The following is a 15,591-nucleotide window of genomic DNA, read 5'->3' as shown; positions in this document are numbered from 1 at the left end:
CCAGGAAGACATGCGCAGAGCTGTTTAGACCCTCACTGCATCTAGCCCCTCAGCAGCTAGCCTCTAGGGCAGGGTACACTCTGGACACCTGATTAAATAGTTGAATGAGCGAGTGAGGTAATGAATGAGAAAAACCTTAGAAGTGCCACGAGTGCATTTGAGTCGACCCAGATTTCTGAAGCAGCCCCGCTCTCATCCCTGGGGGACAATAGACCTCCTCTCCCGACCCCACCACCTCCCTCTTCTAACTCCCAGCCCCACCCCCAAGCGCAGCACCCAGGAGCGCGGACCCTGCGACTTTAAGGGCCGGCAGAAGCCGAGCCGGGCGGTGATTGGTGGTTTATTCTAACGGGTGGAGGATGAGCTCATCGGCAGCCAATGGCCGGGCCGCACCGGGATAGACCCCCGCACCTGACCCGAGGCCCGCAGGCAGCGGCCGGCCGAGCGCACTCGCCGGCTGGGCTGAAGGGGCGGTGGCCATCGGGGAGACCGGGCCCCGCGGACCGGGCGCCTGGCTCGGGCAGGTACGGTGTTTTCCCGCTCCTCCATCCTCCCAGGCGACGAGGCCCCTTCCTCCCACCTCCTCAGCCCAGCCTTCCTCGGCCGTCCCTGGGGGACCGTGCACCCTGCGTGCTGGGGACTCGCCGGCTGCACGTGCGGGTTGCGGTGCCCAAGCGTGGACTTGCGGCTCGGAAGGCGGGACCCGGCCCGGTAGGGCCTGACCCGGGCAGCACAGCCCCATCGGCCTTGGTGCCCCCAGAGCACAGGCCTCAGAGCAGAATGTCCCCTGAGCTAGGCGGGGCGGGGACCGGTGGCCTCCCTCATCCTCCCGGCTGCATCCTGGCCAGGGACCAGCTCCTCGCTGTCGGGGGCAGGGCGGGGGGTGTGGGTTTCCTACCCACCCCTCCGTGCATCCTGTTTTCGTCTCTCTCTCTCTGAACAGAGGCCAAACAGACCTGGGCTTGGAAGTTCCCTGTTGGCCCTTTCCCAGTGACACCTGAGGGCAAAGGTGGCAGAGAGGCTACAGGAAGGGGCAGAGGCTGCATGGCTGCCCTCTCTCTGAGACTCTCTGCTTCTGCCGCAGCCTCTGCTCTTATCCTTTGCCCATCTGTGACACACATTGATGAGGGAGGAGCTACTGTCAGGCCCTTGGAAGCCACGTGGCTTAGTGGCTTTCCCAGACAAGGGCCAGGCGGTCAAAGCCATCCCCTCCATAGGCGGGTCACCCTGCCCTTCTTGCCCTTTATCAGCAAACTCCATCTATAGTGGCACCAAATCTGCCACTCAGTTATCTTATCTACCCATGGACTTCAAGGGTGGGCTCTATACCCAGCTCTCTGCTGGTTTCTGGAGGGTCCTCACTCACTGGCCACACTGACCTCAGGACCAAGAGAAACAAAACAAAGAACACACAGTCCATCTTGTCCTGGGAGAGGTGTCACTGAACTGAACCAAAGGGCAAATGAGATTTCCATAGGGGCACAGGGAGTGTCTGTGACGGACAATAATGATAGCTAGTGGGGAACAGTGTGAGGAACTGCCTTTGAGCTCAGAATGTGTGGACTCCACTTGTTTAACACGTGCTACACACCAGATTTGCTCTGTGGAGGTCCCATGAAGGCAGCTCTGGGTCACAGATAACCTCAACCTTCTCCGGTGCTCAACATATAATATATGCTTAAGAAATATTTGTTGAGCTGAATTTTTAAAATACGTATATTTTTTTATTCCGGGGATTGAACCCAGGGGTGCTTAACCACTGAGTCACATCCCTAGCCCTTTTTATTTTTTTGAGTCAGAGTCTTGCTAAGTTGTTGAGGCTGACTTTGAACTTGTGATTCTCCCACCTCAGCCTCCCAAGCTGCTGGGGTTACAGACAGATGCCACGTGCCCAGCCTTTTGAACTGAATTTGAATGGAAAAGAAAAAAAAGCTGTGTTATTCCATCATTACCACCACTTGGGGAGGATCTGGCTCATTGGGGGGGGGGGAACTTATGCACATTAGCTCTCATCCTTCTGGCTTTTGGAGGTGAATAGTAGTGTCACTCCCAGCTAGGTCCTCCCCAATGCATTTGCAAATTCCAGATCCCAGCTGCAAGGCAGCCATGAGTCTGGTGGCCTTTGAATGCCTGCCTGGCCCAGGTCTGGAGCCTGAGCCCTGTTCGAGAGCACGATCCCAGGCCTGTGTATACCTAGAGCAGATTCGCAACAGGGTGGCTGTGGGAGCACCTGACATGACCAAGCGTGACTACCTGGTGGATGCGGCCACGCAGATCCGGCTGGCCCTGGAGCGTGATGTTAGTGAGGACTACGAGGCGGCCTTCAACCACTACCAGAACGGTGTGGACGTGCTGCTCCGCGGTGTGCATGGTGAGGGGGGTCTGGGCAGCGACAGGGCATGGGAAGGGAAGGGCCAGAACAGGGCTTGCCCTGTCATGCATCTGTCCTGTTCTTTGTTCCTCTGCTGTTTGGCAGGGCACTATGCTAGCCTTGCAGGGTGTCTGTGATGGACAATAATGATAGCTAGCATCTATTAAGCTGTTCCTCTGCACCAGGCTCCCTTCTAAGGGTTCTACCTGTATTTAACCTCACAGTAATAGAAATGATCATATTGGTTGTTGCATATAATTATGAATATGTAGGAATGTTTTCCTTTCTTCTTATCTTTTTTTTTTTTTTCTGAGATGGGGTCTTGCTGAGATGGGGTCTTGCCCAGGCTGGTCTTTGAATTCCTGGGCCCAATGAGCCTTCTTCCCACCTCAGCTGCCAGAGTAGCTTGAACTATAGGAATTTGCAGCCAGGCCCCACAGGAACTTTTTTTTAGACTCATTTTCCAGATGAGAAAACTGAGTCATGAGCAATTAAATAGCTTGATCAAGATTCCACCACTCCCAGGGGGCACAGCTGGGGTGGAAGCAGTTTTGGCTGCCAAGGCTGTGTGCTTGGCTTAGCATACTTGGCCACCCCTGGGTCTGAGTGGGTTGCTGCCCCCTGGAGCTTGCACTCCAGGGTCATGTGTGGCTAAGAGTTGATAATGGCCAATTAGTGGGAAGAACAATAAGGAGGAAGTGTGAGAGGATCGGGAAACAGGCCAGATGGGGCTAATGGGGGGCATTTTCTAGAAATGCTGAAGAACAGCAGGGAGGCCCAAGGTGTTCCAGAGGGAGGGCCTGGAGAGGAGAGAGAGGCCTGCTCAGGGCAGAGTACTGGGAGAAAGGCTAGTGCTGCGGCCAGTTTGAGACCCCTGAGGGCCTGTGAACAGGCCACAGGCAGGAGTTGCCCCCACTCAGCCTTCCTATGCTCTTGCTAAAGAGGCCCCTCCAAGCCTGGGCTTTGGGCCTGTCTATGGAATTCTGATCTGGTCTCCACCCTGATGCCCTTTCACACTGGACCTCAGAGATGGAGGGCGCAATGCTCTCCAGGAACTTCATCTCCACTCTGAATAAATGGACATGGGATCCCCACCCTGACCCTTTCCATGGAGTGATTGTGGCCAGAGAGGTGGTGGGTGCCAACTGTAAAGTATAGCTGGCTAACTGTGCCATCTTCCTCCTCCTCCTCCTCCTTACTTGGGGGTCAGCAGATCTGGGAAATAGGAGCCATCTGCTATGGAGGGTGAAGGGTGGGCAGCTGAAGCTGGGGGAGGGCCAGGGGCGGGAGACAGGGCCAGTCCCTGTGACCCTCGTTTCCCTACAGTGGATCCCAACAAGGAGCGACGTGAGGCAGTAAAACTAAAAGTCACAAAATACCTGCGGCGGGCTGAGGAGATCTTCAACTGCCACCTGCAGCGGACACTGGGCAGTGGAGCCAGTCCCAACACGGTTTGGAGACCCTCCCCAGGCCCCTTACCGGGGGAGGGCCCTGAGGGAGAGAGCTGAGGCCCAGAGTTGGCCAGCCTGTGGTGCCAGAGCTGCCTCTCCTGTTCTTGGGCTTCCTCCATCCCCCACACCCTCACAGCTCATTCATTCTCAGGCACTCACTGAATCATCCCTAGTCCAGTCTTGCGCTGTCACAGAGGACTTTACAGACACAGCCACCCCAGCTTGCATAGGGCTGCATTCACGTGCTCACATGTATGGAGCCTCTGGCCTGTTTCTCTTATGAATGAGCAGGCTCCTGGTCTCTGGAGCACACATAAACACATGAATGCAAACGTACACATGTCTGCCCAGGGCTCCCCATGTGGCTTTTGCTAAACCCGTGGGTACTTGATCAGGGTTTGAAATGCATGCACAGTTCCCATGCCTACTTGTGTGCACAGGCAAACGCGTCCACCAACTAGGCTCACTGGATCTTGCAGGCTGCCTTAACCCAAGGCAGATGGCTTGGTCTTCAAACCATGTTCCCTTAACCCACATGTGCCCAGGTTATTTCCCATCCCTTACCCTGAAGCATCTGTGGATGGGGCTTATGAGAGACTTCTGAAACCCTGAGAACTTTGGGAGGCTTGGAGGGCAAGGCAGAAGCTGAGCCAAATGGTCAGCCTGGCCACCCTGGATCAATGTGGGCCCCCACGAGTCAAGGCCAGCTTGTTAACTCAGCCTGTCCCTGTGAGGTGGGGTCTGCCTGGACTCTGGTCCTACTCACTGTGGTACCCACTGCTCTCCCAGCTGCCAGGAATCCCTGAGGCAAGTCAACCCTGAGCCCACATGTGCCTGTCTCCCTCCTCCACAGGGATTCAGCAGCTTGAGGCTCCGGCCCATCCGCACACTGAGCACTGCCCTGGAGCAGCTGAGGGGCTGCAGGGTGGTTGGGGTCATCGACAAGGTGAGTGGATGCCCAAGGAGTGGGAGGGAGACACGGGTGTAGGTGCCATCCAGGGTGGCAGAGGGAGAGGTGGGTAGGACGGCCGTGGGTCTGAAGTGCCGCCTGCACTCCTCCAGGGGCTGGTGGACAGGGTCAGAGGAGAGAGCAGCTGAGTCCAGGGGCCCCTTCTTTCCCACTCTCATGCTCCAATCAGGTCCTGAAGATGGTAATGGGGGAAGGAGGAGAGGCAGCCAGCACCCTCTCCACAGTGCTCTGACCCAGACACAGAAAGCCAGCAGAGGCCACAGGGAGAAGCTGCTCAGGGCACAAGACAGGCACTTGTGACCTGCCCACTCCCACTCCTCACAGACACCCACCTACTCTCACTGTGCACCCCAGGGGTGCAGCCCACCACACACAGCTGAACACTCCCTGTGACTGGAACGTGCTCATGCAAAGCTCTTCAGCAGAGGACCAAGTGGGCCTGCCTTGTCCAGGGCCTGGGAACTCTTCCCTTTTCTTCTGGCATCCCCACCATCATCTGAATTTCCTTAATTCAGGGCAGACAGGAAGACAGGAGATGACATCTCAACCCTCACTCAGGGCATTCATTATTAAAGTGGGGAATCAGAGGGGCAAACATGTCAAATGAGAGCTGAGCCAGATTCCCCTCTGTCCTCCATCCAGGGCTCCCTGAGTATCCCTAAAACAATTTTTTCTCAGACTGGCCATTTATCAGAATCACTTGGAAAATACAGATGCCTGGACCCCACCCCACATGTGTGGTGTTAGAGGTTGAACCCAGAGCTGAACCCAAGACTCTGCAACTTAAAACACTTGTTGGATGATTTTGGTGATTCTGGGTTTATAGAGAACAGACCGGTGTGGGTTTCCCCCCATGCAACAGGTTGGCATGGCTGCTGGTGGGAGGAGGGGTTGTGGGGAGCAGACCCCTGCCTGGCAATGCACAAGGTGACCACAGGCAAGTCCCTCAGTGCTCTGAGCTTTGGATTCCTCATCTGTAAAGTGGAGTGGGAATTCTCTCCACAAAGGATGATCTGGGAAGGAAAATGAAATCATTTTGGGGAAAGGCCTGGCACATGCAAATATATTCCATGCATGTCTGATGGCTCCCAGTGCAAGTGACATGAGCGAGTGAAGAGGCACAGGCTCCCAGCCCCAGGCTTTGCTACAGCTGCTTCTCCTAGGTCCCTGGAACAGACCCCAGACTGTCACCAAAGGCCCAGCCAGCTTCCATCTGCCAGTCCCCCTCTGCCTGCGCTATCTCAGTGGACGCAGCCCCAGCCTGACCTTGACCAAGCACAGCCACTCCCATGGACAGGCTGGGGAGGCGACCATTTCCCACTAAACCATAGGTGTTATGATGAAGGGTGTTCCAAGTTAAATAAGTTTGAGAAACAGTGAGTTAAGGTTCCATTACTTTTTTTTTTTGGGGGGGGGGATGATAGGAGTTCTCTGAGCTTTTAGGATGCAAATGTATACTTGGAGTCTTGGAGACTCCAGGAGGGAGGCGTGTGACACAGCATCCCTCAAATTTGTTTAACTCCAGCACGACTCTGAGGGCTGTGCAGATTGAAAGCACAAATTAAGGCCAGACCTAACCATGCTGTCTCCAGGTCGCCCTCTTTCTTTGTGACCCTTTCGTGCACACTCAGTTTATGGATTCAGCTCCCTCCTGAGACCCTGCTTACTTTTCCTGTGTCATACCCAAGACAGGAACAGCACTTTCCCCAAATTAGGAAAGGTGTTAGGGCCACTGGGCCCATTCCATAGCTCTACCCAGGCAGATCTGGGTGGCAACGCAGTGCCAGCCCAAGGCAGCTGCAGGCCTAGGAAGGCAGCAAAGATGCCCTGAAGGTGTCTAGTTTTTTTTTTTTTTTTTTTGGGGGGGGTCCCTAGGGGCTGAAGAGAAGCTGGCAGGGGTAGGGGGAGCAGGGAGCAGGGAGGTGCGTGGGCCAGGGTTTATGTAGACAGCCAGGACACCCAAGGGTTCATCTTCAAGGAACCTGGGGACCAGGGAGATGTCACTCAGTTTTTGCTGAGCTTCTTCCAGAAGCCAGCCTCTGAGTCAGGCATGAAGAAGAAAAAGGTTATTCAAGTCACTTCTTGCTTTATTTGGCTCAAACACAGGGGTGTTTTTGTTTTTGATTGTCACCAACATTTTAAAACGTGCAGATTTCAAATAAGAAATCCAGATTTCTGGCTTCTCCTGAAAAAAATCAAAATACTTGGAAATTCAGGGTTTGCATTCCCACCTGGTTGGAGAAGCTGAGCACTTCAAGGGGGTGCAGGCCCTCCTATTCGTCTTGTCCCCTTCCGCGCCCCCCCCCCCACTTTCACATACTCAGTGGGCCTTTGAGTTGGAGAACCTATTTGAATCTTTTGGATTGTTTGCTCCGTTCAAGATTCCTCCTAGGACTTAGATTCGGGCATCTTTAAAGAGAGGGTTTATTGTGTTTCACCAAAGTTTTAATCATCTCTGTGTCCCAAAAAACTCAGTAGGGTTTTTTTCTAAAAAGAAAAAAAGTCATCTTTTAAGAAAAGTAAGAAGAGGCACCCCAAACTGCCTTCCATCTTTCCAGTTATCAGACTCACCTGACATTCGTTGTCATGGCATGTTGTCATTTCCAGTGCTGTGGCAAGAGGTCCTCACAGTTGCTGTTCAGTATAGAAGCCATTAGCCACATAACACAATTTACGTTAATAGTAATTAAAATCAAGTATTCTGTCTTAATGGCACTAGCCACATTTCAAGGGCTAACTGGTCACATAAAGCTAATGGCTTTGACACTGGACAGTGCAGATATACAATATTTCTACCATGGCAGGAAATTCTATCGAACTTGTTGCATCATAATAATTGTCTGACAGAGAATGAAACTGAGGTTCATGGAAGTTGAGTACTAACTAGATAGTACTCGGTCCCTCAGGCCACTAAGCAAAAGAAGAAGGGGATTTTTTTGTTTGGTTGCATTAATGGGAAAATGCCCTCTTTGCTGCCCTTTAGAATATAATGAAAGAGAAAGGAGTTTAAAACTGGAAAAAAACAAGTCAAAACTTACTGCTATCTAACTCCAAATAATTGCTGTTAATGTTTTGGCCTAATTCTTTCTAGATAAATAGTTAGGCTTTGATTTTTTTTTTTTTTTAACACAAAATCTTTCAATGTGTGTGTAAAGCGGCCATTCTGGCTTTGCCTTCACTGATGGTTTTTTGGACAGTAAATCAAGAGGGTCTTGCCCAGGACAAGGTGGTGGGGAATCCCACTTGGCATGGGATGGTGGGGAATTATCCGGGGTGTTGGTACTTGTGGGAAACTCTGTTCTCTGAAATGACCCCAGAACTTTCTGCCTTTCTTTTTCAAACATTGCACAAGTTTGGTCAAGGAGCCAAAACCAGGGTTCTGTCTCTGGCTGCTGAAGGGGAGACCTCTGGTGGTCAAAGGGACACCTCCCAGGCGAAGGGCTGGCACTCATCTAGTCTGCTGCTTTCTTTTTACTAATAGTAGGGAAAATGAGTCCCAAAGGGAAGGAATTTGCCATGGTCACCTAGTCATGCCCCCCGCTGTAGTGAGGTCTTCAGGACTCTGGGATCAGCCTACCCTGAGTCAAATCCTGACTGCTACTTTTTAGCGGTGGGACCATAGGTGGGCAGTATCACCTTTCTGAACCTCAATTTCTTCATCAATAAAATGGGCCACTAGTAACTGTCACCTGGTAGGTTGTGGGAATAAAGTAACCTGTGACAAGTACCTAGCACAGAGTGAACTCTTCATAGCCAATATAGATTTCTTCTACAATGCCTTTTGATAATTGCTATGGATTATGAGGGTTTGTACTTCGATTGACTGCTTTAATCAAACCCCCTAATGACCCTCTGGAGGAGGAACTGCTATGAACCCACTTTGCAGTTAAGAAGAGCAAGGTTAAGAGAGGCTACATGATTGGCAACCCTGATAAACGCCATTCTTGCAGTCTGTGCAATCCCAGAGGCTTGCCCATGTGAGGCTTCATCAAGCCCATGATGCAGAGAAGGCGGATATTTGTAATTCCATTTGGTGGTAGAAAACATTGCCTCACTTGTCCAATATGTAGATGCGCAATGCACTTTCCCCTACCCTAATCCTGGCTGCATTGTCACCACTGTCTGGCCTTAGGGTCTGGTTCCCACTCATCATCATGGCCAAGGAGTCACAACACCAGGGTGCTGTCTTGCCTCCACATGCCCCTTTATCAAGGCTGAACCCTCTGCCTTCTTGTCCTGACACATCCATGTGCCCCCTCCTACAGCTGGGCCCACCCAGTTGAGTCAATGACCCAACTCCAAACAAGGTGTGGACCAGCAGATGGGCTGAATGCTACCTGTAACCAAAACTAACACCAGGAGGGGCTGCTTTCTGAAGACAGCCTCCAGAGAGAGATTTATTCATTCAGGCTGGCCTTGAACTTCTGGGCTTAAGCAACTTTCCTGCCGCAGGCTCCTGTGTAGCTGTAAGGCACAACCACACCTGGCTTAAAGAACTTTTTTTCCTTCTTTTTTTGGTACCGGGGATTGAACTCGGGGATGCTCAACCACTGAGCCACATTCCTAGCCCTTTTTTTTTTTTTGTATTTTACTTAAAGACAGGATCTCACTGAGCTGCTGAGTGCCTCGCTTTTGCTTAGTGCCTCACTTTTGCTTAGCGCCTCGCCACACACACACCCCCTCGAGGTACATGAATTGTCATGTACCTTGACCAGTGCCTCCTGGACTTTGGCAGATGCAGCTGGTCCAGGACCTACTCCTGGCTAGAGAACTTTATTTTTTATAAAAGGAGGTGCAGAAGGTCAGGGGGAGAGACCCCAAGAAGATTGCCAAGCCCAGGCATAGTTCAGCCCACATGACCTGGAGCTGTACACTCAGAGCCTCAGCTTCCTCACTTGTAAAACAAGGATCAGAGGAAGTGAGTGAGGTCCCTTCTGGCTGTGACACCTTCAGACCCTGCAGAATGGTGGGCTCTGGGTGAAGTCTAAGTGAAGGGTTGATCTCCTTATGTGAGGCCTGGCCAACCATGGGCAAGAAGGGGGAGAGAAGTTCTTCTCACATCAAAGTCCTCCCAGCCCCAGCAGCTGGTACTGGGGCCACTCACCAGGCATGTGTGAAGTACCCACTCCATTCCTGTGCTGTGCTTGGCTCTGGGAATACAAAGCTAGATAGTGTGGTCCCTGCCCTCGGGAGCTCAGAGTCCAGGGAGCAAACATGTAATGAGACACGGTATGACAAGGCTTCCCCGAGGGTGAGCACAGAATGCACTGTTGATGGACTAGGAGCCCCAGATGCTGGAGGAGGTAGCCCCAGAGCTGAGATCTAGCAGGGTAGAACAGAACAAGGTTTAGAGGTGGATGACATCTCTGAGCCACCAAAGCCTGCCCTCCCTGCCCTTCCCTGGAGGATCAGCTTGGTGGAGAAGCCTGGTGGGGGTGGGGCAAAGAGCCCCAGGAATTGTCATGTACCTTGACCAGTGCCTCCTGGACTTTGGCAGGTACAGCTGGTCCAGGACCCAGCAACTGGAGGGACCTTCGTGGTGAAGGTAGGTGCTGCCCAGCTCCCGCCATGCTGCATTCCCCTTGGGACTTCCTCAGAGTTCTTGAAACCCCTTCCTTCTGGGGAACCCCATCCTCAGAATGTGCATCAGGAGCCCATGCTCCCTCCAAATCTAAAAGCTGCTTGTTTTGCCCCTGAACATGGCCCCTGCCTCCTAACCAGACACACACGCGTGCGCGCACACACACACACCCAGACACACACATACACACACACACCCTCACCTTGGCCAGGAGGGTGGAGGACCTGATTCCTGGGGAAAGAAGGGGAAGCCAGGTCAGAAACTGGGGAGGCATTTGCTCCTCAGAGTTGCTCCCATTTCTCATCTGGGTTCCCCTGAAGCAAGGGCTAAGATGATCCCTAAAAGTGGCAGCCTCTGACCAGTCCCAGCTGACCTGCCCACCCTACTCCCTCCCCAGAGCCTGCCCAGGTGCCACGTGGTGAACCAGGAGCGGCTGACCATAATCCCGCATGGAGTGCCCTACATGACAAAGCTGCTACGGTATTCCGTGAGTGAGGACTCCATCTTCTTGCACTTGGAACATGTGCAAGGTAAGGGGGCCCCTCAGCAGCTTGGGCCTTTGGTATTGTTGACACCTACCCCCTTAAAATACTGAGCCCTGGGGAGGGTTGTGGCTTTCACTAGATGCACAGTAGAGATCAGGGATCCAGCCTTTCTGGAGATTGGTGGCAGGACCTGGCACCAGGCACATCTGGTGCCAGAGGGGCTGGGAGGATGTCTGCATGTAAGCAGATGAGACAGCATTTATACACTGTCTCCTTGGTCACCATTTCCTCTTGTCTTGGCTCTTCTCATTTTTCTGGTTGGTGCCCGTCTCTCAGAATGGCCACACAGGATGGTGGTGACTGAAGCCTTAAGGACAGGAACTGAGCCATGTAACTGATATTTATTGATGATTATAGTGATTTTTAAAGAATGAGGTACATCCTTGAGTCATGACATAGAGCCGTCATGGATTCCTGCCTGGTCTTTGAATGTCGTTACATAAGTCTTCCTATGAAAAACGAGAAAAAAAAAATTAGAATATGTTGAACATTGGTGAACCCACCACGCAGAACAAGGCCATCAACAATAAATACAGCAGTCTTGGGGTTCAGCACCTATGCTATGCAGGCTGGGAGGCTGGGCCTTCGAGGCTGAGTGGCAGGCAGGGGCAGAGGTGAAGAGGTTGAACAGGGAAGGAGCCCAGGCAGGTGGAGGTCCACACCCAGCATGGAGGGGAGGCGGGAGTGAGACCAGACCCAGTGTCCATGCCCTTCTTCTCCCTTCCCACGCTCACTGCTCCCTCTGCCTGGCCCAGGAGGCACTCTCTGGTCCCACCTGCTCTCCCAGACGTGCCCCCAACATTCTGGGCTCAGGTCTGGCTCCACCCAGGAGAAGGTGAAGGCCCAGCTCAACACCAGCCACAGCCTCAGTCTCCTGACCCCAGCACAGCTTCCCCCAGGCCACACCCTCAGGCAGGCCAGCATCCCTCCAGAACCTTCTTGGACTTCTCAGAGCCTTCCCGCCGCCAAGGAGGCCCCCTCCCTCAGACCCCAGAGAGAAGCAGAAAGTGAATCCACAGGCAAGACCAGCACTTCCTGCTCTTTGGACCTAACAAAAGCCCCCAGTGGCTTGAACCTGCAAGCCAGGCGGGCTGGCCAGAGGTCAGACCCTGGGCCCCCTTGGGGGATCCCTTGGGTTCGCAAGGGGGCTGGCCGGGTGCTGGGGGGCTGTGGCCTAGGCAGAGGTCAGAGCCACCCATCAGAGGGCAGGGCCAGCCTAGGGGGCAGTGGGGCTGTCTGGAGCGTGAAGGAGGAGAAGGTGAAGCAGTGGGCAGCTGAGATGTTGGTGGCACTGGAAGCACTACACGAGCAGGGGGTGCTGTGCCAGGACCTCAACCCCAGGAACCTGCTCCTGGACCAGGCAGGTAGGAGACCCAGTCTCACTACACCTGCCCTTCTCAAGTGGGATGCCCCCAGGGTCAAGGTGACCTCTTAAGTTATGTGCCACTTTCCCCTACCTCCATCCAGCCTTTCATTGGACTCTGATGGAGTCTGGCTTGCCTTTGTCCCCATGAGACTCGGGTAGCAGCTCCCAGGAACATCCTGTGAGCCTCTGGGTCTTAGGGGCTGTGCTCTTGGGGAGACTGTCCAGCATGGCAACCTTTGGTTCCCACCATGTGACTGTGTTGGGGGAAACCCTGGAACCACCTCCCCCATGCCAGCTGCTTGGTGACGGTACCCTCAACCATTGTCCCCTGTCATTCCTTCCTATTCACACTGGACATGAAGGTCACATCCGGCTCACATATTTTGGCCAGTGGTCAGAAGTGGAGCCCCAGTGCTGCCGGGAGGCTGCAGAGCTCCTGTACAGTGCCCCAGGCAAGAAGGCAGGGGGTGGGGCTTGGCCTCTGGTACTTCTGTGTGGGCTGATTCTGGGGGCTAAGGATGACAGAGGGGATGGACAATATGTGGTAGGATGAGAAGAATGGAGAGGGCCCTTTTGAGTGAGGCAGGGATGTGTGTGTTCCTGTTCCTGCAGAGGTGGGTGGGATTTCTGAGCTGACAGAAGCCTGTGACTGGTGGAGCTTTGGGTCGCTGCTGTATGAACTGCTGACAGGAAAGGTGAGTAGCTGGCAGGGTGTGGAGCCCTGGTGGGTACTGTTGCGCCCAGTCATTCAGTGACTGGGCAGAGGCTGCATGGTTCTCTAAGATCTGGCCATGGGGCTGAAAATCCTGCCACCCCTGCAGGCCACCAGGGATATAGGAAGATACTTCCACCAGGCCATGGGCACACAGCACCCCACTGCACTAGCAGCTATAGCAAATGAGATGGTCAGCTTCTATGAGTGTTAAGTTGGGACAGTTAGGGAAGGCTTCTGGAAGAGAAACCAGGCTAAGGTTTGAAGAGAGGGTGGAATTTGACAACCCTCCTTCCCTGGATCATCTCGAGCTTCCTCTGCCCACTGCTGGCTCCTCCTACCTATGCCCTTAGGGGCTTCTGCCCCAGATCTAAATGGGAGGATGAGGAAGGGAGGAGGCAGGCCTTTCATCTAGGGCAGTAGCTGCCCTGTCTTGTTTGGGTTAGCCAGGAGCTCAAGGTTCCCCTACAACCCTCTTGCTCAGGATGATGACTGCCCTTTGTCCTCCCCTGGGATGAGCTCAGCACCACATCTGGGGCCCGTTAAGAAAAAAGCAAGGAAAGCAAGGGAGAGGCCAAACTGCATCTGAGCAGGAAACAGCCGGAATGGATGCAGTGTGACCTGAAGTCCAGACCTGACCTCCTGGCTCCCTCCTGTTTTTGTCCCCTATCTGGGGGCCTCTGAGAGTCCTGGCTGCAAATATTCACCCCCACCACCACCACCAATCCAGCTCTCCTAGTCTCCCACCACCTCTACAGGCTAGGGTTCCTGGTCTTCATCCTGGAGCTCCTAGCAGCTAACCCTTACCTCCAAACAGACCCCCTCTGCTCTCCAAAGCTGCACCTTTGGGCATGGAGAAGTAAGTCTATGTCACCACACCCTGCATAGCATACAATTCTTACCTTGGGCCTGGAGGCAACAAGACATGGTCAGCTGTCAGATGAGTAGCCCATGGAGGCTTTTCTCTGTAAGGAGACAAGTCCCAGAGCCATTCCTAATAGTATGTCTGTCCCAATTGCCACCCGAGATGGGTACTTGTAGGAAGCTTGCAGCCAGAGGGACCTGGGTTCAACCCTGAACTCAGCACAAGTCCCTTTTCCTCTGAGCCTGCTTCTTGTCTTTAATGATAAGGTATGTCAGGGATCCAGAACAGGGTCTGGCACCTAGTAGATCCTGAGCAAAAGGCAACTCTCAATGTCATCATTATCGTCATCCCTATGGAATGTGACATGAGGGTGGGAGTGGGTTCCTGGCTGCCACTGGAGTGTAGACTTTCCTGGGGCTGCCTCCTCAGAGGTCCTCCTTTTGTCCTTCCAGGCACTGTCACAGAGCCACCCCTCAGGATTCCAGGCTCATACCCAGCTCCATCTGCCTGAGTGGCTCAGTCCCTCAGCAGCCTCCCTGCTGACTGAGGTGAGGTGCAGCCCAACCTAGAGGTGGGTGGGTTCTTGGCCTATGGTTAAAGACTGGTGGCATAGCATCCCACAACTATGTGTGACACATGTGTGTTGTGTGGGTACGGAAGGGCAATACATAGAAATCTTAAACATTGGTGACCAACTGCCACCAATGACCGCCCATACCCTCTGGGGAAAACAGGGTTTACAGGCAGGGCTAGCAGGGAGTGAGCCACCTAGGGCCGTGGTGAGACCTTAGGGGTGGGCCCCTGCCTCAGTGGTGGGGGCGGGGAAGGCCTGTCAGAGTACTGACCCCTGGTCTCTCCCAGCAGCTGCTACAGTTCGATCCCACACAGCGCCTGGGTGCTGCAGGAGGTGGAATCAGCAAACTCAAGTCCCACCCCTTTTTCAGTACTATCCAGTGGAATAGACTGGTGGGGTAATGGGGTGAAGTGGGTGGTGGAAGCAGCTGCCCAGGTCTGGATATCCTGCCTGCCTGTCAGAGCTGGCTCCTCTAATCAGTGGGCTGCAGGTGAAGAATGTGGGGTAGCTGTCTTTCCTGCCCAGCTCCCTACATGGGCCTCAGGAACAATTATCACCACTGCCCCAAAAGGGCCGGCCCCTGAAGAAGCTGCAGAAGGGCAGCAAGGCTTCCCCTGCTAATAAGCAGCTTGACCAGCCTTCCACCCATCAGCCAGCAGACACATGTTGAGTACACCCTATACCCTAACATGGACCTACCACCTTAAAGGGCACCTTCTGTGGTACTGGCTTTGAACTATGGACCACCTGCTGAGCCCACAGGAGGTTTTGTGATATATTCCTTCACTACCATGCTGTGCCTGACTTGGGACATCTCTGGAAACTCCTCCCAGGATACAGATCCACTGGCTGCTCGGTAGACCCAAACCAGGGCCCTCCCTGGCTGTCTTCTTAGTCATGCAGCAAGCAGCTACTAGTTGCTCCCATCAGAAGCTGTTCCCATAGGGGTAGGGAGAGTGGGAAGCAGGGGAGAAGGTGCAGAACTGGATTATCCACTCTTCACTCCTGTCCAGGACCCTTATCTGGTGATTTCAGACTTGGGAGAGCAAAAGGGAGGGGAGAAACTAAGAAGATAAGGCAGAATGGGATGGGAACAGGTGACACAGTTTGCCACTTAGATCAAATTTGAAAACAATAAAGAGCTTTTTTAGCTGGG

General features: G+C 53.5%; 1 protein-coding gene and 1 long non-coding RNA gene across 5 annotated transcripts; one reads left to right on the top strand and one right to left on the bottom strand.

The window, feature by feature from the left end:
- Window positions 1–363: 363 nt before the first annotated feature.
- Rps6kl1 (ribosomal protein S6 kinase like 1) lies at window positions 364–15,591 on the top strand. Of its 4 annotated transcripts, none has more exons than XM_048799000.1 (11): window positions 364–524; window positions 2,214–2,371; window positions 3,698–3,822; window positions 4,676–4,768; window positions 10,290–10,337; window positions 10,771–10,903; window positions 11,674–12,282; window positions 12,647–12,736; window positions 12,897–12,979; window positions 14,314–14,409; window positions 14,726–15,591. In XM_048799000.1, the coding sequence occupies exons 1-11, from the start codon at window positions 379–381 to the stop codon at window positions 14,834–14,836; spliced, it is 1,692 nt and encodes a 563-aa protein (XP_048654957.1). In that variant the 5' UTR covers window positions 364–378; the 3' UTR covers window positions 14,837–15,591. The 4 variants fall into 4 exon arrangements, with proteins under 4 accessions (XP_048654957.1, XP_015349535.1, XP_048654956.1 ...); XM_015494049.2 differs by having other exon boundaries at window positions 388–524; window positions 2,087–2,371; XM_048798999.1 differs by having other exon boundaries at window positions 391–524; window positions 2,058–2,371.
- Window positions 11,245–14,730, bottom strand: LOC125615320. The gene is made up of 2 exons (XR_007345900.1): window positions 13,899–14,730; window positions 11,245–11,367 (listed from the first exon to the last, which is right to left on the bottom strand). It is a non-coding gene; the product is annotated as an uncharacterized LOC125615320 (long non-coding RNA).

Source organism: Marmota marmota, unplaced genomic scaffold (assembly GCF_001458135.2).
Source record: "Marmota marmota marmota unplaced genomic scaffold, marMar, whole genome shotgun sequence".
NCBI classification, from domain to species: domain Eukaryota; kingdom Metazoa; phylum Chordata; class Mammalia; order Rodentia; family Sciuridae; genus Marmota; species Marmota marmota.
The sequence above is the reverse complement of the archived record's forward strand: the minus strand, read 5'-3'. Positions and strand labels throughout refer to the sequence as shown.